Raw genomic sequence first — 24,643 nt, 5'->3', positions numbered from 1 at the left:
CTCTTTAACTGCCTATATTATAGAAAGCAATTTTGATTTCTGTCTCTCTCACATTCTCTCTATTGTTCTGTCTTTCCCAATTGTTCTCTTTTTTTATTAATTCTCCTTTCATCACTCGAATGTATCATCTTTGTTTTCTGTTAAACAGAAGCAAACTAAGGCTTGTTCAAACTTGGGATTTGGCAATAAGAAATGGGTGTTTGGTGAGTAAATAACAAAGAACAATCAAGCATACATCCATTAGCTCTACCCCCTTATACCCTTGAGGGACATGGGGGGCTGGAACCAATGGCAGCTGACATTGGGCGAGAGGTGGGGTACACCCTGGACAAGTCGCCAAACGATCACAGGGCCGACACAGAGGCAGACGACCATTCACGCTCAAATTCACACCTACCATCAAGATCTGAATTATTAGTTTAGACAGTAAAGCCAAAGTGAATCAGGGTGAGATGCTTCAAATGCCTGTCCCCCCTCCTCCTCCCCTACACACACACACACACACACACACACACACACACACACACACACACACACACACACACACACACACACACACTAATGCACATCTAGCTCTGACACACCTCCAGCTTCCCAGTCTCACAGTAGCCAATGAAATGAGCGGCATTTGATTTTAGCAGTAACACCAAGCTCACGTCACAGGATTCCCCCTCCTCTCCTCCTTTTGTGTGTGTGTGTGTGTGTGTGTGTGTGTGCGTGTGTGTGTGTGTGTGTGTGTGTGTGTGTGTGTGTGTGTGTGTGTGTGTGTGTGTGTCTTTGTGCAGTGTATCCTTGTGCATCTATGTGTCTGCACGCCTGGCAGGATAAATCCAGCCTCTCTTCGATTCTCTCTCTCTTTCTCTCTGGCTCTCTCTCACACACACACACACACACACACAGGTGCTGCTCTTTGGCAACCCTCACTCTCACACACACACATTCTAAATACTCAAACTCAACAGAGGATCATAGTTGGTCCACTTTTCTGGTGCTAAGGAACCTGACATTTTGCCTTCATGGAGGATTACCACAAACCTGACCAGCAGACAGTGCAGGCGCTGAGGAACATCGCTAACCGCCTCCGGATCAACTCCATCAAGGCAACAACTGCAGCGGGCAGCGGGTGAGTTGCCTCCACTGACTCTCAGACATGAGCTTTAACACTGTGAATGCAATGCAGACATGCAAAAATGTGTGCAAAACATATTGCAAACTTAATATTTATTTGCAGCATGCATAGATGAACACTAAGAGCCACATCTACTGAACTACACGCATGCATATACAGATACACACATAGACATGCAAGTGAAGGGCCAAAGGAACAACATGTCCTGCCTTTGTTCTCCTCCTTCGGTCTACTGGCAGAATAATTTGAACGTTCACAAATGTTGTTTAATATGTTCTTCTCTCAATCCCTTATTATATTGTTTACATTAAAATATCTAAATTACACAATGTCTATATCATTCTGCTTTATAACATTTATGGTCCATATTGCAGAAATGTAGTTAACATACACACCTTTAAGCCCCTTTAATCACAATTTATTTGGAGGGCTAAAAATGCTAAAAAAGCTCTTTGGTTTTATTTCAAAATCGTATATTTACTACTTGCAGGATAAATATTGTATATTTCTAACTTTGGATAGGTAATATGCCCCTATGCAGTATAACACAATAGTCTACCACGTGCAATGCTGGTATGTTGCATATAGACTTGAATATTGTGTTGGTGCTTCTAAATGATTTAGAAGTGTTATTAATAAACTTAAATGTTGTATATCATGTCCTCTTATAGCTCATAACATTTCCAAAAGAAATGTCTCTTTAGTAAATAGTAGAATAGTGGTGATTTTTTACACCCAGAATTCTCTGTTTGTTTCTGGTTAAACATCTATGTGAAGCTCAAAAGTGTCTTTATATTTGAAGAATCAAGAGGGTTATCATATTGGAGCCCAACTCCCCCCTCCACAGTTCATGCAGTGTAACATACACTGATGGCAACAAAGAGAAGCACTAAATAATATTTTACTAAATGTAACTAAACCTAAAATATTCTTAACCTATTAGTATTAATGACTAATGGCTGTGATGAGATGTGTCATATTCATATATTATTGAGTGAACTATTTTTATTTATTTATACCTTTGTATGCGGGAAAGGCCAAAAACCTGCACCAAAATACTTGCACTACTAGCGCTGAATGGAGCATTTGGTGATTAAGTGTTAAAAAGTGGGGTAGTTTAATTTAATGGCTCTATGAAAAGATTGTTTGTAGAATCAAAAATATATATTTTTGATGTTATGATTGCATTTACAACCAGATCTCAATCTAATATGTTGAGGGCCTTTGAATGTAGTGTACAGCATGCTGTCCATGTGGCTCTGGGATTCGCTCTATAAGCGCCATGAATGATCTTTATACAGTGTGTTTCAATGCATGTACAATAGTCACTGGTCCAACACGCAACTATTTGCGTTTTTCCAAGTCTCTGTGACATGTTTTAATCTGCAGCTATTATTTGGTGTATTAACTGTACTTTTCTTTGGAAATAGACAGAAGTATTCATATCAACCTGATTTGTAACTGCATTCTCTTATGATAACTGTATTACAAGTGAAGCAGTTTGAGTGTGTCTTTGTGGTTACTGTACATTATTGTGTGCATATGTCTGTCATGTGGGTAACAGCACCGTCTCCTCTGTTGTACAGACACCCCACATCATGCTGCAGTGTGGCAGAAATCCTCTCTGTGCTTTACTTCCACACCATGAAGTACCGCCCTGAAGACCCGAGGAACTTCAACAGTGACCGCTTCATCCTGTCCAAGGTAAGAGTCAGTCAGTTTTCCTGGTCTGAACAGGTGTCTAAACGCAGCACAGCATTTGATCTTTTCCTTGAATTACTTCAGTGTTGCATGACAAAGAAAACGTTGATTTGAGACTGTTTTTTTCCTCCACAGGGTCACGCTGCTCCGGCCCTGTACTCCATGTGGGTTGAAACAGGCTTCCTGAAGGAGAGCGAGCTGCTCAGTTTGTGCCAGGTTGACTCTTCCCTGGAGGGCCACCCAAACCCCGTAAGCTATCAGATACACACACCGTAGGAGTCATCTCATAGAGCACTAAACAGGATACCAGCTGTTTTTAATGACACTGTGTATTTGTGTGTTTTGTGCATTTCAGAAGCAGCAAATTGTGGATGTAGCCACTGGCTCCTTGGGGCAGGGTCTCGGTGTGGCCTGTGGAATGGCTTACACTGGGAAATACTTTGACAAGTCCAGGTAATCTTTCATACAGTACATGTGGAAAAAATGACTCTAGCTTGAGCATTTTAGTTGCTTTAAATGCATTTAGTTTTTCTTGGTTATCTGCATTTTAGATTTATTGCATGGTATATAGCTGGTATAAATAAACACAGACTTAACATTATGCTGTGTTGATGTACTAAACATTCAAATATTTAAGCCTGCATACTTCTTTCAAGTGTTCAGTGATAAGGATTTTCCAGATTCTGTGGGTGTGTGCTGCGGCTACATGCTCTGCTCTCACGATTCTTCTGCTCTAATAATCACAGGCCCCGCAGCCACATCTCACTTATTTTTACCATCCATGCTGATTTAATCAAATCAGTCAAATTTGTGTATTGTGCTTTGACCCATGTATTTTTTCTTAGTCCATTTTCTTTCATTTCTTTCCTTTCAAAAATAATTGAATAAGATATTTACTGTAAATAGATGACATTTTGACTCATTTGTTAATATTTGACCCATATGGCGCTGTGGGTTCTTATGAGAGACATGTTTCAGAGGCAGGTGTAAATTCGGCAGACACACCTTTAGGGGTCTCAAGCATTTTTCTTGTCACAGCTGGTTACCAACCCAACTGTCAGCTAATGGAAAGAGAATCAATCTGACAGGAAAAGTGTCAGACAACATTTTTGTGAGATTTGCACCCATCCTCATCTGAAAGTACACCACGCACACAAATACACACAGATGCACACACACACACACACACACACACACACACACACACACACACACACACACACACACACACACACACACACACACACACACACACACAGAGACACACTCTAATCGTATAATCTCACCCTGTTCTCAGTTATCGTGTGTACTGCCTGCTGGGGGATGGTGAGATGTCGGAGGGTGCTGTCTGGGAGGCTATGTCGTTCGCCTCCTACTACCAGCTTGACAACCTGGTGGCCATCATGGACATCAACCGTCTGGGCCAAAGTGATGCTGCACCCCTGCAGCATCACGTAGAGAAATATCAGAAACGCTGTGAAGCTTTCGGGTAAAATAAAAGCAAAGATTCATATTGTAATGGAGGCTGATGTAGCCTACTGTATGCTGTGTTGTAAGATTATGTAAAAGGTGATAATAATACAGTATAACTATTACATGTGTTACTGAGGTGGTGTGCGTTCATTCCATTTCCTTAATCAAACATAGCCTACTGTACCAAGTGTGTTCTAATGTCTGGCTTTGATGTGTGTGTGTAGCTGGAATGCTATCGTTGTGGATGGGCACAGTGTGGAGGAACTTTGCAAGGCTCTGAGCCAACCACGTCATCAGCCAACTGCCATCATTGCTAAAACCATCAAGGGAAAAGGCATTCCAGGTAACTGTCTGTCACTGTCAGCTCGTCATCCGTAAATACATTGCTCTCTCTCTCGTACGTATTACAGAAAAAGCCTAAGTGTGTAACCCAATCACCAACGAGTGTTTAAATCTACCATTGTGATGCCGTGTTTTTGTGGTTTATAGCTGCAGAGGATAAACTGGGGTGGCATGCCAAAACCCTGCCCAAAGACATGGCCGAGATGGTTATGAAGGAACTGCAGAGCCGCATCATGAATAGCAGTAAGCACCTGTACCCTCCTGCTCCCATAGAGGACTCCCCACCAGTCAGCCTGAGGAACATCAGGATGCCGAGCGCACCCAGCTACAAGTCTGGAGAAAAGGTTTGTCACCTGCATCCAAAACAGTATGTTCTAACACAATGTCTACCGAAACCTCAGAGCCAGATTATTGAGTTATTTTTAAAGATGAACCTTTGTTAGTGATTGATTTGTTTGGTCTTCATTTCTTTACAGATCGCCACACGGAAGGCATATGGGATGGCGTTGGCTAAGATCGGCCGCTACAATGAGCGTGTGGTGGCCCTTGATGGAGACACCAACAACCTCACCTGCTCAGAGATCTTCAAGAATGAGCATCCCAACCGTTTTGTGGAGTGCTACATCGCTCAGCAGAACATGGTATGATCCCTCATAAATCTACAGAATTAAGCCTGTTTTAAAAATATTGTTTTTCTTTATTCTGTGTATGTTTTTGGTGTAATACACAATTTTTTTTAAAGCATATTTAAACACAAATAAAACCTAATTTTCTCTCTTTAATGTGGGGGTTCTGCTGATTAAATTGCTCTTCCTCAGTTCTGATTGAATATGAGTCAACCTTGCATCTCACAGCTGTGAGTCTGAGCCTGTGTTATTTAATTATACATGACTTGTCTATCTATAATGCAGGGATGGACAAAGACGCGACCCATTTGCCTTCTTAAAGGCCTATGTGGCTGCTGCTGACAGCCTCCCTACTTCTGCCTCTGTCATTATTTTATCTGAGCTGAGATTAATAATTTGGAAAGAGGCGTTCAGACATAAATTCCTTGTGCTGTTATGGCTGGCTCAAGCAGCAAGCCCCAATGTAGGTCATGTGTATGATGATAAGCAGTCGTGACATGTGTAGTCAGAAGTAAAATATTAATCAGCGCAGAGGGTGGGACCATCTGGCTGAATGCATGAGAAAAGTCAAACGTTGAATGGCAAAACGTCTGCGGCTAGATGAAAAACCTATTTAATTTTAATTTAAGGAAATTGACAATATAAAATAAATGTGGTTTGTTATAAACACAGATAAATGTAATTTTGTTGTATACATTTGTTATCAATGAAATACTTTTTTCTTGGTTTGGATGAAACAACTGCTAGTTCAAATGCAGCCTTTAAAGAAGTAGTTTGCTTTCTTTGATTCTATATATACGAGTTGATCTAACATGACCTTTGCACTTTCATGAATGCTTTGTTGTTGCTTTTGATAAAGCAAGGAAATAACTTGTGATATTGGGGAGAGTTTTGAAGACAGGACAAAGGAAATTATTTGTAAGAGGAGGTATGCCACTGAATCCACACATATGGGATAATAAGCTTTGGAGCTTTGGGGCAAACTCTTCTCATCTGCTCTCGACTGCTCTCGTGGGTTCAAAGAGGTTTTCAAATACGGTTTGTGCCGCAGATATTTTCCCCTCTAGTTGATCTTTTTGAGATCAAGCATGTGTGACCTGTGGAAGGTTATGTCTCTTTTGCTGTTGTATAGGTGCTAAAAAAACAATAAATTCCTTTCCCAGGTCAGTGTTGCCATGGGATGTGCTGCCCGTGAGAGGAACGTTGTCTTTGCTAGCACTCTTGCTTCCTTTTTCACCCGCGCCTACGACCAGCTCCGAATGGCAGCCATCTCAGAAAGCAACATCAACCTGTGTGGCTCTCACTGCGGCCTGTCCACCGGTTAGTAAACTGCTGCTGATGAGCCAGGCACACCACAACCCCTCTCACACACCTTACCCACCCACACCTTCACAATTCCCCTTTATTCCCCTCACACTGAAGCCAGACATTTCACCTCAGCCATTTTCTCAGACCGTATTCACAGTATGATGGTGATACATTTATTAAAGAATGATCTGTGTGTGTTTGTCAGTGTGCTGTTGTTTCAATCCTTTCTCACTTTCCCTCTAATCCTGTGTTTTCCTTGCTGTATTTACCCCCTTTGGCATTACAGCTAGTACTCAATCCTCCCTTTTTCTCCCTTCCTGTCTGCCCTGGAAGCTGTCAACAGGGAACCAGGTGTCCCTCTGTTAGTGCAGGTATACTGCATGCCAAGTCTGGCTTTATGTCTGCATGCATCAGCTCACCTGACCTGTCAATAACTTTTGAGGACTTTCTTAATGTTGAATGTATGAAATCAAATATAAATGTACATATTGCAGGAGAGGAAGGCCCCTCTCTGATGGCTCTAGAGGACGTGGCTATGTTCAGGGCCCTTCCCACAGCGACCATTTTCTATCCCTGTGATGGTGTTTCTACAGAGAAGGCTGTGGAACTGGCTGCATCCACAAAGGTACATAAAACCTTAATGCAGTGCTTCCCTTCTTCCTTATCTGTGGAACCTTTATTTATTAACTAAATAAGTTCAGCCTATTTGCTGTCCAAACGTCCCAGTGATTGTCATGTTTCCCTTCAAAAAGGGTGTTTGCTACATCCGAACCAGCCGCCAAGACTGCGCCATTGTCTATAACAGCAACGAGGACTTCCATGTTGGACAGGCTAAGGTGAGACAGGGTTTGTGCAGGCATAGCTGGTAAGATAGTCAACACTGTCACTGAAAGATAAGATAACCCCTTTCTCCTTGCCAGGTGGTGTACCAGAGCAAAGAGGACCAGGTGACTGTGGTGGCAGCTGGCGTAACTTTGCATGAGGCCCTGGCTGCAGCTGAACAGTTAAAGAAAGGTACAGTACATGAAATACTGCTTTTGATCAAATATATACCACATCACATCTGACATATCCAACAGATGCTAATAAAAGATTGCTTTAATCAAATACTGTAAGACCTTACTTGATTGGTTGATTTATTGTTTATCAAAACTAGCACAGGAAATTATATTTGTTTAAATAATTACATCTTAAATTTGCTGACATAAAACCTATTGTAAAGGCCGGATCCTTCAATGTTACCAGCTATAGTTCTGTTTATTACCGTCAACAATAAGCAACATTTATCCTTACATGCTTTTGCATTCATAGACGGTGCTTGAGGTGAAAAATATCTATATCTATAGTACAATACATTTGTGATTTTAACTTTGTCACTGTGTTATTTCATACATGCCTTGTGATTATATGAATCACTAATTCCTGATTAAAACAAGGATTTACAAGAACCACTATATGAATTGCATGACGCAGTTGCAGCTAGGACAATAGTATCAAGTTAAATGTCCAATTACTCAACTGAACTGATTGAATTTCCAGAGAGGATCACCGTCAGGGTCATTGACCCCTTCACAATCAAACCACTGGATGTCAAAACCATCATCGACCACACACGTGCCACCAGGGGACGAATCATCACCGTGGAAGACCATTACTATGAAGGTAGGTTTCCATAAAGGTTGCTCACACTGTTCAGCTTCTGCATATTGTATGACCACCACCAACCTAACTGCAACATGCTTCGCAGCATAGTGCAGCTGGAGCGCCATCATTGGTCCGTATCCTCGGGTGTGTTGTGGTGGCATGTTTTCATTGGTTCAGCGACAGAGACGCAATGTGGTGGCATTTGCTTATTGGCTTAGCGGAGACTGACTGTTGTGTGCCCTCATTGCAGGCAAGGTATTTTATTTTGTAAATGCGAGAGCCAGAGAGGCAGAGTGCTGTCAGATTTCCTTAACTGAGCATGTGCCCATGGGGCTCTGTTTGACCTAGATAGCACAGACAGCCGTGCCCTGTGCCTGTTAAGTGAAAGGGGATGGGTGATGGACTGCAGTGGACTTGACTAGACAAAGGCTTTTGGGCTTCCGTGTGATGTTGGGCATCTCAGTCATTGTATATCTGGACCAGATAGTCGTATAGTGGTCAAGGAGACATGTTTAGATTTAGCTTGTTTGTAATGTTTCCTTGGCTTTTAATTACTGTAAAAGATAAAATTATTCTTATACACAGCCTCATTGTTGCTGCCAATAAAGCTCCATAGCTTTTCAGGGTGGCCACCATCCTTAAGGAGGATTTGTCTTCCCTCTACATCTCTCTTATGGATGACTTGTTGTTCCGCAGGTGGCCTTGGGGAGGCAGTGTCCTCTGCAATGGTCAATGAGTCTGGCTTCAATCTGCATCGTCTGGCTGTGTCCCATGTCCCCCGCAGTGGCAAACCACATGAGCTGCTCAAGATTTATGGCATCGACCGTGACGCCATCACCCAGGCCGTCCGCAAGATGCTCAGCAGCTCTACCAACGCCAAGTAACTTTTTCCCTGCCCCACCCACCTATCTGATCACACCCCTGCAGATGAAGATAAACAGTCAAGTATGTTTTCGATTCACATGACACCCAGCTCTTCGCTGTGAATGCCCCTAAGTGTGTACTGAAGTAATGTGATTTTGTGCTGTCCACTTTGATGTAGTTCCACCTTTACCTTTATTTCTTTCTTCCATACATCCATCACATCGCACACAAGAGCAGAGAAACAAACATTCAAACACACATCCTCACGCCTAAACTCAGCATTGTCATGAATTCAGTTCACTTATCTAAATGTGTCCATAACTGACTCACCATACAAAACAATACATTATAACATGTTCAACATGAGTACTATGTAATGCTCTAATATGTTTTTTTAATTGCTCTTTGATTACCTTCAACTGGAAATGTTTTTATATTGTTCTGATGTAGCTCTTGGGTGGGGCATAGTAGTTTAACATGACAATAGTGTCAGAAATAAGCTAACTGAGTTTTTGTTTGTAGAAAGTAGTGGAGAAAAAAAAATTAAACAAATGTAGGTAGGTCATAAAGAGCAGTCACTCAAAACCACAAATCACATCCTCGGATGTTTTTAACTTTTTTGGTTTCAAAGGTTGTATAATTTCTCTTCAGCACTGTATTTTATCTGTAATTGATTTAATAAAGCTACCATCAACCTACACACCTCAATGTTCATTTGTGCTAGCTGTACAACTGGACCATACCAGCAGTGTGACGCTAATCATTATGTGCTCAGTGACATCATCTTTTTTTACATAAGGTGGAGGGCTGCAGGAGAATATGGCTAGCTGTGACTATGAAGCTAGAGTTACATCTGACTTGTTAGCCCAAGAACAAACACTTTCTTTGTTACTTGAAATTTTGTATGTACCTTACTGTCATGTAATAAAGCCCTCTGCATTTGACTTTGAGTGTTTACAATGGTTTGTTCTTTTTCCCTAGAAGTATATTTGTGTAAGTGTATAGTTCAAGCCGTATACATACACATGACTCTGTTCTTACACTTTTACTTTAAACAGTGTATGATTTCATTACAAACACAAATCATGATTAATGACAACATACATTATTATAATACCATTTTTACATTCTTACATCTGCATCACTTGTTTCATAATTTAATTACTTCTTTGCAGTACATCCCTGAGATAGCTATATACATTTTTTTTAACCTACAAATGGCCAACTGAAGATCTGTTCATAAAATTGTCTGACAGGATTATAATTGTGTGCTCGTGTCTGTGGAGACATGCATGACTTCCTGGTAGAATTCAGCATCTGTGATGCTAAAGTTCATTCATCAAACACAACTCTGCTCTTTGACCTTGTAGAAACATAGATAACGGCCTGTTAATTCTGTGGTTGTAAAATCCTTTTACCACCCAGTGCGCCGTCTCGTTCTCAGCTTCCTGTTCCAAAGATACAAATACCATCACTTTAACGTTCAAATACATTTAAAATACTGTATTCAAACTGTGATAATGCTACAAAGGCTGTCAATCTATCAGAACAATATTCAAAATTGAAATCAGCTTATATAAGCCCACTTACCTTAGATATCTGTGTTTCCGTTCTGCTCCTCTAAGAGCAAACACCATGACTCCACATCCATAAGACAGTGTGTAGACTGGAAAAAAGCAGAACATGTAACCACAGTAATTGTATTTTCCAAAGACGTCTGCACATATCACATGCTGTAAAATCAAGTGGCTTTACCATGATATGAGTTGAGGTTCAGGATGGCCACGATAAATGCAAAACAAAATCCCCAGTAAACATCTAAAGAGAGAGAGAGAGAGAGAGAGAGAGAGAGAGAGAGAGAGAGAGAGAGAGAGAGAGAGAGAGAGAGAGAGAGAGAGAGAGAGAGAGAGAGAGAGAGAGAGAGAGAGAGAGAGAGAGAGAGAGAGAGAGAGAGAGAGAGCGAGTTAGAGGGTAATGCTGGGCTTACAAAAATAAAGAACAGATCATTAAAACATTTGAAAAATGACTATAACACTATCAATCAGCTACAACTCATATATAGGCTATTAGATATTAATAAACCAATTATTTAAAAAACCTTTCAAAATATTTATTAGTGATGAATATTACATTAACAATAAATTGCTGGTAAAAATCATAACCAAATAATTTATTAAGCTTGCATACCTCTTTTGTCAAAGGGAGGACCTTTACATCTTATAGTATGGGGTGGAATATCTGACAGGAAACATAAAAAAATGAACTTTGTTTTGTCCAACAAAACATAAAGGGGATTAAAATAAGATATTTAGCATTTCAAAAGAACATCTTCTGGTAAAAATATGACAGTAATAACTAATGTGTTTTTAAAAACAAAGTTCAGCTTACCAGACATTATGCCCACAACCTCGAACACTGTGGTGAAAAACACAGCAAGAACTAATGGAATCATGAGCGCTGGAAATGCAACACAAACATTCTTTAACATTTTATAAACTTGAAATATACCAAACAAAAAAAGGTAGGTTTGTTGATAAATTAAATAATGTATTGTGTGAATGAATGAAATCTAAATGATTTAAGAAATGAATGATACTGTATGTCTACTTACAACGAAAGGGTCTATAGAGTGCTGTTCCACATCCCAGACCAAAGCAGATTGAATAAAAATGGTAATATTTGTCTGAAATATTCAGAAGAATAGATTCAAATTAAGAAATATTTTCTAAATCAAGATGGATTTATTTTGTTGTGTGCCACACCTATAATGTACATACAGTGTTGATACAAGTCCTTGTCCATATTCCTGAAAAAGATTAAAATGTATCTACATTATCATGATCTCTTGGTAGAGACAGCACAACACAAATAGCTTGATGGACAAACACAAAGTAGGCTGTTGCTAGAGACAGAAAGAGAGAGAGGGAAACCAGGAAAGAGAGTGCAGCAGAGAGAATATATAGTAATATAATATAGTGTAAATATAGTGAGAGAACAGATTTACATTACCACAGGTGAAACCCCCTGAGAGTCAGAAACACAGTTATACATACCATTTATGTTCAGCTGCAGGTGAATTCTCCAGGCAGGTTTAGCAACAACACCAAGAAGACAACTCCCTGAAGCCGGTCAAACCACTCTGTTAAATAATGATCACAGACAGAAGGAAAGTCCCAAATAAGAAAGTTTTACTTTCACATTCATATCAATATGTTTTATTGGTATTAGCGACTGTCTGGGTGATTTAGTAGCCTACAGGGTGTGTTGAGGCTAAATGACAATGGTGTAATGTATCTAATGTAAGGGTTTGCCATTTAGATGAAAAATCAGCTTTATGGCACAGATATTACTTATGTATACAAGTAATATCTGTGCCATAAGTAATATCTGTGCAATATTTACAGACATTCCTTATGTCAACAAAGATAATAAAAACATTTATAACTTTTTTATATATGTCTTTATAATGTCAGTCCATGTAACTATGCAAAAGTGCCACACATTTGATATTCTAGCTGGATTTTATACCATTTCAAATGTAATATTGTTTAGGTTCAGGTCTGTTTGTCAGACAAAACAGATATCTCGGCTCTAGGAGCTTGTGTCGGCCTTTTCTTGACAATTCATAGGTTACACACATAATCAGTTAATCAGAAAATATTCGCCAGATAATTAAATATAAAAACAATCGTTACTTTGCAGCCATAAGCATTCAATAAATAGAATACACTAGGCCTATATGGCTCGTGGGTATAGTTGTAGTTACATTATAAAGTCTGTAGATAGCAGTGCTGTATTGAAATCTTCAGTAAGTTACCAGAACACGTTCAAACCCGTACAATGCATTCTGGTACTTGAAGTCAATATGGTAGCTGCAGTACGTATACGTTGAGATACTGGCAACACACTTAAAACTACATTTCCCTCCCCACTCATACCGATTTGAATGTCTTGCAGGGGTAGCTTTTTTTTTCCAATCGATGATCTCAACTGAAGTTTCCTCTGTCAGCTTCACTAAGAGGCTGAAGAAACTCCTCGAGAATGACAAAAGTATCGTCGAGGTTGACCATCGTTGAAGTCTGCGGCGGGAAACGACAAAGGGAACTTAACGCCATTTAAGTCCCAACAATGCGGTTCAAACAAAGACTGCAGTGATTTTGTGGTCTTGGTTGTTTTCTGCTCTGCTCCTGCTAGCCAGGGCTGGGTCCCGTTACAGTTGTGAGTCGGCGGCTCACCAAGATGTCTATGGAGGAGCAGGAATATCCCGAAGGGGTACTGGTGACAGAGGCCGGGCCACAGTGGCTTCGAGTCGAGGTCGAGCGTCTTACCCGGGAGCTCCGTGAGACGACCCATGAGAAGATCCAGGCAGCTGAGTATGGGCTGGCGGTGCTGGAGGAGAAGCAGCAGCTCAAGCAGCGATTTGATGAGTTGGAGACAGAATACGAGACGGTCCGACATGAGCTGGATCAGCTGAAGGAGGTAACCTGAGGTCATAGCCACGCAGCAACACATACAACAAAATAACTGAGGGTAACTGTAACGTTAACCTAATAGTTGTATCGGTATGTGAACATACGGCAGTTAACCGAGCAAATATCCTGTTAGCATCACGTGATCAGTCAGCGACGGTCAGCCAGAACCACAGAGTCTAATCAGAACCATCATAATTGATGTAAATTAAGATAGCAATCATGGCCCAGGTTCCTTTTTAAAGTTCAGCCATAACTTCAGCTCATGCCTCTACAAACCACAAAGTGCCACCAAGTGTAAATTGACAAACTGTAAATCTCTCGGATTTTTTATATGAATTCTGTCAGAATGTCATGTGTAACCAATAGTTATGTGGTTTAATGTTTTCTTCAAGTTGAAAGATATACATCAACATAACATACTTTTTGGTCACTTGCCCATACTTGCTCTTGGTATGCAAGTAAGGTTGAGGCCTTCAAATCAGGCAGCTGCAGCAGTATGTCAAATGTAGATGCCTATGTGGCCAACCTGCTGTGAGTTTATTGGGTTTAAAAGTAACAGAAAGTGGGCCAGGCTGTAGACACATGTTTCAGACATGTTTTGCAGTTCAGTTAAAAGGGAATCTTGAAAAGGATCATATCCCTCCATGGTATTTTTAGAGCACTTACCCCGATGTCCTTTTTAAATGATTTATTTTTGCTCTTTGGAGAGACATTTCTATCATACGACTATAACAGTGCTAGCTTCTGGTTTTCCTGAATTTCTTTTTACCTGCAACCATCTTTTTGGGATTTGTAAGTGTGGCTGGGTCAGTAATAAGCAGTCAAAAGAGACATTGGTTCACATGACAAGGAGGTTTTCATCTTTCATCATCACTATATTCAGAGTGCTGGTTTTACTCATCTCATTTCAACATTAAAATGTTATGACTAAGCCATGCTGTCATCAAATCTCTGACATCCTGTATGACTCCAACACCATTTTTCTCTTAGAATGAACATAGTAGTCGGTCACATCACCTCTTTGATCTCTGAAGGGATGATTTGAATTTCGGGTTTACAATTTGCTTCCGTATCTGACAATTATTGGAGCCTAAAATCGCAAAATTAGAGAATGAGGAACCGGAGTTGTGATGGGGAAAAAGCAGCAACAACCACAGCTGAATGTAAGAGACACATTCAAACACCTGTCAATCAAGCAAACGCACCACAATCATACAGTAATATCTTCTTAATAAACCAATGAGTTGCTAAAATTCCCACAACGACAGACATAAGAAGAAGGGATATTAGCTACTGAAGTCCTAAATTGTGGGAAACTATGACTGTACTTCAAGAGAGAAGTTGGGGTTCTCCCTTCTGTTCAGTATAATCAGTCTTGTTTAGCAACCTTTAGAGGAACTGTATCCTAGGCTTCAACATTCAGCAGTTGTGGTCACCACTTGTTATCGATTACTCACTCTATTTAACTACATAATTTATTGTACAGTGTTTCACTGGTAGCCAGAACGCCACGAATGCATTATATTGTGTACAGCTAACGGCATGAATAGTGAACAACATAGATTCAGATAGAAGTCAGTCTCTTACTTAGCTATCCAAGTACTTAGCTGCAGCTAACAATTGTTTTATTATTAATAAATATGCCTTTTATTTATTGCCTTTTTATTATTTATAGTAAATGTTTGGTCTATAACATTTCTTAAAATGAATATATAATTATAATTTCTCTCAGGTCGTGTATTGAGGTTGCCAGTGTTAACGACCAACAGTCAAAACCTTAAATATAATCAGTTAACTCATATGACAAAGAAAAGCATCAAATATTCACATCGAGAAGCTTCAAACTGAAAATGTTTTTCTATTAATTGACAGATTGAGTTGATTAATTGTTACAGCTCTTTTCTACCAACAAATGACTCGTCATCCAGTCTTGATGATGAACTCGCTTGTGCCACTAGATTTAAAGAACTTATTCTCAGTTGTGTGTTGATGGTGATTTTTACCCACAAAACATTATTCATTCACAGTCCAGTCACTAAGTGAGTCATTGTCTTGGTATCTCATGATTCTGACTGTTACTTCTCTCTTTAGTAGAGGATGTAACTGATGAGTCATCCATCAGCACCCACTGTGCATGAGGCTACATCGATCCACGTTACGACTGACCACTGCTTGCCACACATTTGACTGAAAACTGTTGAGATAGAAAAGCTGTGGTTACAAGCTGGTGGGAACGAGAGCAACAGCAGTTGTTACGTCCCCAGTTTGGCTCGATGTCTAAAAGTCAGATGGCTGTGGGAATCTGACATCAACCTGTTCCTCCTATTTAAACTATTGTTCTGACTGTCGCTGCTGTTAACTTAAGCCTATACACTTTTGTTGGTATCCAGCCATTACTGCATTCACAACCCCACTAGTTGTCACCTCCATTAGACCCTGTCATGATGCTATGGAAAGGCCTTTATTTTGTAGAGTAAGTGCTTTTTAATTTCACCAGTTCCCCCAGCATCTTGTGGAGATCCTTTGTGATTATTGACTGTATATGCAAATCAACCAGATCAATTGCAAAACAGCATCTGACCATTTCTTCCTTTGTTTTGAATTACATTGCAGTCATTTTAAAAACTGCACATCAGTAGGATAAAATGGCAAACTGATGATCATAATATGTGATTACAATTAGTAAGAATAAAAACGTTTTGTGCCCTGAATTAACATGTATGGGAGTGCTAACTCCCAGGCTGCGTACTATTCCCAAACAAGCTCCGCAGAACAAATGGTGCATTGTGGGTCTAAGTTAAGGTCAGGTTTGTGAAGATTTGAATTGGCAGATCTTGTTGGAGGTGATTCAAAGCTTGTAATTGAGTGCTGTAGTCATAGTAGTTTTCCTGTTGAGGTTTGATTTTATTTGACCCGTGTGTGTAACAGTCGTTGTTATTATTGTAATTATTGTATGCAGAAAAGTGCAGTGACGAAACAGGCAGAAATGTATGTGGCGCTTGATATTTTCAACATTTGACTGTTAATTAAATTTTGGATGTCCAACCTGAATGAGAGGATTGTGGATTTGGACGACAGCGTCCTCCAGCTTGAGAGCATGACGAATTCAAATTTATACAGTTCAACTGTAATCAGTGCGTGCATTAATCTCTTTTCATGCACCGTCAGTGTGTAATGTGAACATCGTGACACAAAACCAAAATGTAGCAGCAGGGTGTCACAGTTCAGAGTGAATAGCCTTCTGTAACACAATAGGCGAACACACTGGACAGCTAGCAATAGATCCAGTTAATTTATTACTGCCTTTTTGAATGATCACTGTTTGGGTAACCCTTATCTTTCGCCAGTGGATATTCTCGCTATCTGTGGTTTTGTGTGCGCCTCTTAAAACAGGCCGGCCATTAATCGTTGTTCAAAGTGGTTTTTCCCTGATGTTTATTCTTTCTCTCTGTCCCCAGGCCTTTGGACAAGCTTACTCAGCCCACAGGAGGGTGGCAGCAGATGGGGAAAGCAGGGAAGAGTCGCTGATGCTGGAGTCTGCCAGTAAGGATGCTCTCTACCAGCAGACGGTCCTAGAGTTGCACAATGAGCTCCGACAGGCCAAAGCTTCCCTGACCGGCGTACAAGTTGAAAACGATCGTCTGTCGTCCATTGCCCTGGAGATAAAAGAGGTGAGAGGTTGTTTAATTATACAAATATTAAAAGTCTGATTTACAAACAAATCAAATATTATGTAAATTATGCTGATCCTAATTTATAAAGAATATCAAATAAATCTCAATCTGTTAAATTCCCTTGATCAAGGATCCCTCGGTGATCCCTTGATGTATGTAAACTGTTGACACACATATCTACCATGTATGTCTTGTTTGTTATGTGTTCTTCTACTAGACTTTTGTGTTGTAAAACTGGAAATATTTTATCCTAAATCAAATGTTCATGTTTTGGTTGTGCTGAAATCTGGATCCGTTTTTCTCACAGCTGTAAATAGGAGCCACTAACTTTGAAATAGTTTTTGTGTTTGAATCGGCATCTGTCCTATAATGTAGTTGGCTACACTTGAAATGGTATGAAAGAGAAGGTTAGTAATGCTAATGGGAGTTAAGATTTGCATGGAGACAAGACCACCACTAGTTGTCAGGGTGAGCTGTCAGAGTTAACGTTTGTACTTGTTATGGGGGAGGGTCGGATTAGCATTGCCGTGAAACCAGCAGGAAAGATGATGTAATGGTTCACTGTGAGTGACACAAAGGATGTCCTCCGCCAGGGCTCTCTGTAGCATGGATTGGTAAATAGACCATGTCCTCCTTCTGTCATTACAGTCGCCTGCCAAAGTCTTGCCCCTGTGGTATGTGAAACATGCTGACATGATCATATTCATTTCACTTGACCAGACAGTTTCAAGGTTACAGTTTGAACAGCCTGGGAGCTGTTTTTTTCATTCACGTATAGATAATTAGATGGATAGAGTTTATTGTCATCGAGCCTTCCATAACATCCCGTCATCTCTTTCCCCTTTCCTTCTGTGTGCAGAATTCAGAGCTGGCAGAGCTGCAGCGAGTTCAGCAGCGTGATGACATGAGAGAGTACAAGGTGCGGGAGGCTCGTATGCTGCAGGACTACAGCGAGCTGGAGGACGAGAACATCTCTCTTCAGAAACAAGTCTCTGTGCTGAGACAGACCCAGGTGAGACAAAGAAGATGGAGCACAATGCTCACTTTGTTGCACATCTTGAACTAAAAGTCGTGTGAAAATCATGTTTTTCCTGTTTAAGCATATGTTTATGACTCAAACTACACACAATATTGTTTTTTTGTTCTAATATGAAATGGAAGTGACGAGGTGTGGCAATAAAGACCTGTCTCCTTCCCAAGTTTTACATTTCTAAGGTTTTGTTTTATGCCCACTTGACAATATTTTGATGGTACTTTTGACAATGTTAGGCACTTTGGTGTAATGGAGAAACTAAAAGGGGACACAAATCAATTGAGTAAAATTATTAACAGTTTATATTCATTTATATTTTTGACAATCTGCTAAGGTTGAATTTGAAGGTCTTAAGCATGAGATCCGTCGTCTGGAGGAGGACTCGCAATGCCTACACAGCCAGCTGGAGGAAGCCATGCGTCTGAGAGAAATCGCCGAGCGACAGCTGACGGAGGCCTTAGAAACTATTAAAACGGAGCGTGAGCAGAAGTCCACTCTTCGCAAGGAGCTCTCCCACTATATGACCATCGGCGGCTCTTTGTACACCAGCTCTTTCAATATCTCCATCGACAACCTAAAACTCCACGATGATCTCTCCACCATCACCGAGCCCGACAACGATGATCTAATCAGAGGCTTTGAAAACGGCTTGGCCAAGATCAGTGAAGGTGATGAAGACAACAGAGCTGCTGGGAACAAGAGAAGAGAGGCTTTCAAGCCGGCCCCTAGCCTGGTGGACGACCTGCTGACGGAGCTGAACATCTCTGAGATCCAGAAACTTAAACAACAGCTTATGCAGGTATGAAGTCCTTGAAATGCTCTTTGACCATCCAGCTCCATTACTTGCTGATTTGCTGCAGTGTATTGCCTGATCCCATATTGTCAAACCATTCACTCAAAAGTAGATTTAACTTTGAGCTAAAACATCTCTGTATATCCCACAGTGTGTACGTGCTTGAGGCGTGATTGTCAGTTTGAGTAGATTTATCTGGCCTGGTGTTTACTCACTCTGCTCTCTGAAAGCCCATAATGACACTTGAGTACCGATCTCGACTTTACCTAAACAAACCCTCACAGGACCAAACTAAATGGTTCTGTTGGACATTATATATCTGTAATAACGTCTTGTAGTGACTCTTGATTAAGCTTCAATGTAGTGCATCAAGAATTATTTTCACATTACCAGAATAGCCAAGCTAATTAGATGCACAGAGCTCATCCTCGGATAAATAAGGTTCAGAAAAAGAACATTTGTTGACTGACGCCACGTTTTATTTGAAAGATGGCTACAATAGACCTATGATTTGTTAGTCCAAAATGTTGCTGCACAAGATTACGATATACAGTAGACCTAGTCAGATGTTGAACTGTCCTCATCAAGTGTTGCTCACCGTTTAAATACATGGTTAATTAAATGTGGACATTTTATGGGGATGGTTTGCTGAAATCAATTTAGTTGAATTTGAAGACAGAAACTGCACTTGCTTAGAATACATAGGAGCATGGGGAGAAATATATATAATGTGCGTTTCCTAAAGTATATTCTAAAATTGTTTTTGATCAGGTGCTGACTGAAAAGGCCATTTTTGTTTTTGTGTTTAGGTTGAGCGTGAGAAAGGGGCCCTGATCAACTCCCTCCAGGAGAACCAGAAGCACCTGGAACAGGCCTATGGGACCGTGTCTGAGCAAAAGGAAACTGTCAACAGACTGACTGAGAACCTCACTGCAATGAGGAAACTTCAGGCTAGTAAGGAGCGCCAGTCTGCCCTCGACAGTGAAAAAGACAGGGACAGCCATGATGACGGAGACTACTACGAACTGGACATCAATGGACCTGAGATTCTGCAGTGTAAATACACAGTGGCGGTGTCTGAAGCTGGTGAGTTGAGGCAGGAGCTGAAGACTTTGAGGTCAAAGTACGAGGAGTGTCGAACCCAGTATGAGGAAGAGAGAGCGCGCCTGGATAGCGACGTCCATGAGTTGAGGTCAAAGTTGGCGTCCCTGGAGAAGATTAGCCAAGCAGATCAAGCCGCGGTGGCTTGTCTGGAGAAGGAGCTCCGTCTGGTCAGCGATGCAGCGGGAGAATCACTTGGCAGCCTTAATGTGGCGCAGGATGAGCTCATAATTTTCAGTGAAGAGCTTGCCAATCTCTACAACCATGTGTGTATGTGCAACAATGAGACCCCTAACCGTGTCATGCTCGACTACTACAAAGCAGGCAAGGCCAAAGTAAGAAGAGGTCAAGAAGGGAAGGAGCACCAGTCGTCCATACTTCTCACTAATGGGCTGATCACTGAGACTGAACCTGGAAACTCAAGCAGCACCACAGTTATGCCAGCCCCAGAGCACCGGCCTGAACCATTGAACGTCTATAACCTCGTAGCCATCATCAGGGACCAGATCCTCCACCTGCAGCAGGCCGTGGACCGCACCACTGAGCTGGCACGTCAGAGACTTGCAAATCTGGAGCTGAGCACAGGAGCAGACAAGGATAAGGAGGCTTGCTTGGGAGAGATCCTCAAATTGAAGTCTCTGCTTAGCACCAAAAGGGAACAGATCGCCACTCTCAGAGCTGTGCTCAAGGCCAACAAACAGGTCAGGAACACTCTGAGTGTGTCTGTATGTGTGGGCTACTGGGCCCCTGTATGTATGGATGAATGGATGAATGGATGGATGCATGGATGCATGAATGCATGCCTGCTGCTGCTGTGTATGTTTCTCAGAGGAAGGATGTTCATTGTTTCTCAAACTGACGAGTATAACAGTAAAGGATAATAGTCCTAAAATAACCACTGAGTTTAGACTGAATAATGAATGAATACTTATATAAGATATTTTTCCTTCTTAGACGGCTGAGGTTGCTCTGGCCAACCTGAAGAGTAAGTATGAAAGCGAGAAGGGCATGGTGACTGAGACAATAATGAAGCTCCGCAATGAACTCAAGGCTCTGAAAGAAGATGCTGCAATGTTCTCCTCTCTTCGGGCCATGTTTGCTACACGGTATGATTATTATACACAATCACTGGTTGACATTTAATTCCTGACAAACATGAAGTGAAGAATCACGTGGCCAAGCAATTACATTTCTTTGCAAGAGAAACGCATAACTTTAGTGCTTATTCAGAATACCTATTTCATGTGAGTGTGTATGTTTGTGTGAGAGACACAGAGCATTGTGGGAACTGCCTGATGTAATACTTGTGTGAGTGAGCTAGCAAAGAGCTCATCCTCCCATCTGGAAATTGCTGTCAGGGAAATGGAGAAAACATGTGACTGCAGCAGTTCAAAGCAAATTGCTCCACCTGCTGGAAATAATGTTTACCTCTTGTTTCTTCCTTTTCTCTTCTCTTTCTCTTGTCTCCACGTCTCCCCTCTCGTCCCCCTCAGGTGTGATGAGTATGTGATCCAGCTGGATGACATGCAGAGGCAGCTGATTGCTGCCGAGGATGAGAAGAAGACACTGAATTCTTTGTTACGTATGGCCATCCAGCAGAAACTGGCCTTAACGCAGCGCATGGAAGACTTAGAGTTTGACCATGAACAGGCGCGCCGCAGCAGTGCCACAGCGGTGGGAGGAAAGAGCAAAACAAAGGCCAAGGGAGCCTCTTCCAGCCAGAATGTAAGTCAGAAGCTGTCCTGCAGAACCAACTCCGAGTCACAAAGCATCAGCGGAGGCCCTGGGATCTTCTGCAAGGCTTAACGTTGCCTTTTTAAACTTCTATATCTATATTTTTGCAAGATTTGTATTTCTCTCAGGCTTTGATGACTCTCATTTTCTCTAACACTACGCTCTCTGTTGATGGAGTCTATATGGCATACTAAATCAAATCAAATGTATTTATATAGCCCAGTATCACAAATGACACATTTGTCTCAGTGTGCTTTACAGACTGTACAGGTTACGACACCCTCTGTCCTGAGACCCTCGCATCACACAAGGAAAAACTTCCTAAAACAAACCCCATAATTAAAGGGGGAACAATGGAAGAAACCTCAGGGAGATACTAGTACTAGTATTATTACTACTTAATACTTTTGTACTGTTATCTGTACAATGTTGTGTTCAGATGTTAGACTGGTTTAGTGGAACCAGTATCTTTTGTACTACTCTTGGTCATTTCTTTGCATAAATACAATTATATTATGAGTTTTAATAGTTCATGCTTTCATGGTGTAATTTAAAATACAGAATATATTCAGTTTGCAACAAGGAAGGCAAAGAAATCTCCCAAGCGTGGCGTATAAGTTATTTTCCGTGTGATATTTATATCATTATTTGGCCTGAGAACAACATGAAACTGAACACCTGCGTGCTAATTTTAATTCAACTGAATTAGCTACCAGACTGCATCCCTTTCTAAATTTGATGTGATAAGCATAAGCAGGTATAACTTGTCATGGAAAGTGCCAAGCTTTCATCCATGTTTGAGTTCTGTGACATGTTAGTGTGCCGGTGAGTTGTTTAGAGGGAGGATGGTGTTACACCTAATCAACAAAACATGATGTGAAAAAGTGCTTAGAAATCCTAGTCTGAAAACCGTTTGTGAAGAGTTGCCCACAAGAGGTTTTATTATACAATTTCCATACCATTTGATTATATTGTTACCATTTGTCAGCATATATGTTATCTACCTCCTTAATTCTCTAATTAATATTTAATTAATAATACAACTTTCTATTTCTCTCACTGTTCCAAAACAGCTTGTGAGATGTAGATTGAATACCAAAGACAAACCTAAACTGTCTGCATTAATATTTTCAGTTTATACTTGCATGCATACTTCACCTAAGTCTTCTGCTTCCTGCTTCCACCTTTTCTAACTGCTACCCTTATTATTAACCTTAATCTCAGTAATTCATTTGAAATTGAAATTTCAACAATCAACCAACAATCAATTTAATTGTGATTTTTTTCTTCTGTTTTTATCTTTCCATTTGCAGTAAATCTATCATGCCAAGTGTCCTTAAGGAGGAGGTCCGTCAGGGTGTCTGTGACAGTTGCCAGTCACCTGGTTCCTTCACTCTCTAATCATGGTCCAAATCATGTTGTCACTAGCACAAGAACATATCCAACAGTATTTGCCAAGGGCCTTGTTTTAGAGTGCCAAAACAAGTATGTCAAATTCTGTCGAACATTCAGAGAGAATGACTCGTTCCATCAGCTGCCCACCGCAGTCCTTCAGTCTTCCAACAGTATTCACCACTATTATTATTATTATTATTGAACCAGAGGAAGAATCAGGATGGGCGTTTTGCTGATTTCTCATTGCCTGTGTTACCATGACTGTGCACTTTTTGTTTTACTTATTTGCTCTTAGGTGATTCCCTTTTTCTTTCTAAAAATCATACTAATTGTTTCAAGTATTGTATAATTTTACCAGATGTGCATGTTTATCTACCAGATTCTTGGTGCCATTTTCAAGTGATTCAACAAATTGTATTCCTATTTATTTCAAAGCAACGCATTACCATTATGTGGTAATTCTTTTAAAACCAGAATTTTTGACTCACTGATTGAAATCCAACAAAAGAGATGAATACACTTTTCTGCCTTAGTTGTTTTTCCTTTTGGCCTTAAATGTATGGGTGCCTTTCTGGCAGCCTTAGAAACACTTTTTAAGGTTATCAAGATTATTGATAATGATTTCTCCTGTTTAGCTTATAAAAAGAAATAATGCAATATACTATTTTCACTATATGATTCTGCAAATATGGAGCTTCAGTTTCAGGGTCCTACTACATTTTGTGTAATTGGGCTCCTCGTTTGTAGACATGGCATAGCTGTTACAAATTCAAGTATGCTTGTTACGACTAAGGAAGAGTAATAATGCAAAGCTTATTTAAAGAGTTCTAAGGTAAAGTCAGATGTTAATAGTATTCATTAACTTTATTCATGAAGGAACGTTTTATTGTAATTGTTTTAATACACCTTTTTGTAAACCTTTGAGTCCTAAAATCTGCAAACAACAAGCCTGCAGTGCCATTTTGTGTTTTGTTTATACAAGTGCAATTTGCAAACGTGGCAAGAAAAAAAATAACTAAATGTTTATGCTATGTAAAGATATTTTTCACATTGTTGCTCACATACTTGGTCCTAATTGATTTTTATATGTTTTAACTATAACTGCAATTGTATTTATTTGACATTGTTCAGACTACAGGATGCCGTCATCCTTTTTGTTTCATAAGGGAGTTTGGTGACTGGTCAGAATATTGAAAAGACTGAATTTGTGGTAAAACACTTGCAAAATATATGACTGTGGTTTACTGTCTCTGCTAACAGTTATGGCTGGTGAAAAAATAAATTAACTTTCACAATAGTGAGATGTTTCTTATTTTTTTAATCAAACATTAGTTAACTAGTTTTTACAATAAAG

The 24,643-nt window shown here is 40.4% G+C and overlaps 2 protein-coding genes and 1 long non-coding RNA gene across 5 annotated transcripts; 2 read left to right on the top strand and 1 right to left on the bottom strand.

The window, feature by feature from the left end:
• Positions 1-870: 870 nt before the first annotated feature.
• tkta (transketolase a) lies at positions 871-10,031 on the top strand. The gene is made up of 14 exons (XM_029431137.1): positions 871-1,123; positions 2,716-2,833; positions 2,966-3,079; positions 3,186-3,283; positions 4,128-4,319; positions 4,528-4,646; positions 4,793-4,989; positions 5,122-5,286; positions 6,435-6,591; positions 7,074-7,204; positions 7,332-7,415; positions 7,500-7,593; positions 8,119-8,241; positions 8,920-10,031. Exons 1-14 carry the CDS (start codon positions 1,017-1,019, stop codon positions 9,105-9,107), a joined length of 1,887 nt encoding a protein of 628 aa, XP_029286997.1. The 5' UTR covers positions 871-1,016; the 3' UTR covers positions 9,108-10,031.
• On the bottom strand, positions 9,124-13,813 carry LOC115007959 (uncharacterized). Of its 3 annotated transcripts, none has more exons than XR_003832260.1 (10): positions 13,416-13,813; positions 13,026-13,166; positions 12,141-12,226; positions 11,865-11,893; positions 11,699-11,770; positions 11,476-11,544; positions 11,275-11,325; positions 10,843-10,905; positions 10,678-10,753; positions 9,124-10,535 (listed from the first exon to the last, which is right to left on the bottom strand). It is a non-coding gene; the product is annotated as an uncharacterized LOC115007959 (long non-coding RNA). The 3 variants fall into 3 exon arrangements; XR_003832259.1 differs by having other exon boundaries at positions 13,323-13,448; XR_003832261.1 differs by lacking the exon at positions 13,026-13,166.
• On the top strand, positions 13,051-24,414 carry LOC115007956 (protein bicaudal D homolog 2-like). The gene is made up of 8 exons (XM_029431136.1): positions 13,051-13,566; positions 17,018-17,230; positions 18,093-18,245; positions 18,601-19,065; positions 19,869-20,861; positions 21,115-21,266; positions 21,654-21,885; positions 23,208-24,414. The coding sequence occupies exons 1-8, from the start codon at positions 13,327-13,329 to the stop codon at positions 23,208-23,210; spliced, it is 2,451 nt and encodes an 816-aa protein (XP_029286996.1). The 5' UTR covers positions 13,051-13,326; the 3' UTR covers positions 23,211-24,414.
• Positions 24,415-24,643: the final 229 nt, after the last annotated feature.

Source organism: Cottoperca gobio, chromosome 5, assembly GCF_900634415.1.
Source record: "Cottoperca gobio chromosome 5, fCotGob3.1, whole genome shotgun sequence".
Taxonomy (NCBI): Eukaryota; Metazoa; Chordata; class Actinopteri; order Perciformes; family Bovichtidae; genus Cottoperca; species Cottoperca gobio.
This window is presented reverse-complemented; position numbering and strand designations above follow the sequence as displayed.

Excerpts from the sequence above, each read along its gene's own strand:
- tkta (XM_029431137.1), top strand. The coding sequence starts at position 1,017 with ATGGAGGATTACCACAAACCTGACCAGCAGACAGTGCAGGCGCTGAGG. Across the intron at positions 1,124-2,715 it reads ACAACTGCAGCGGGCAGCGG|ACACCCCACATCATGCTGCA; the intron begins GTGAGTTGCCTC and ends TCTGTTGTACAG. Across the intron at positions 5,287-6,434 it reads ACATCGCTCAGCAGAACATG|GTCAGTGTTGCCATGGGATG; the intron begins GTATGATCCCTC and ends TTCCTTTCCCAG.
- LOC115007956 (XM_029431136.1), top strand. The coding sequence starts at position 13,327 with ATGTCTATGGAGGAGCAGGAATATCCCGAAGGGGTACTGGTGACAGAG. Across the intron at positions 18,246-18,600 it reads CTGTGCTGAGACAGACCCAG|GTTGAATTTGAAGGTCTTAA; the intron begins GTGAGACAAAGA and ends CAATCTGCTAAG. Across the intron at positions 21,267-21,653 it reads CGGGCCATGTTTGCTACACG|GTGTGATGAGTATGTGATCC; the intron begins GTATGATTATTA and ends CGTCCCCCTCAG.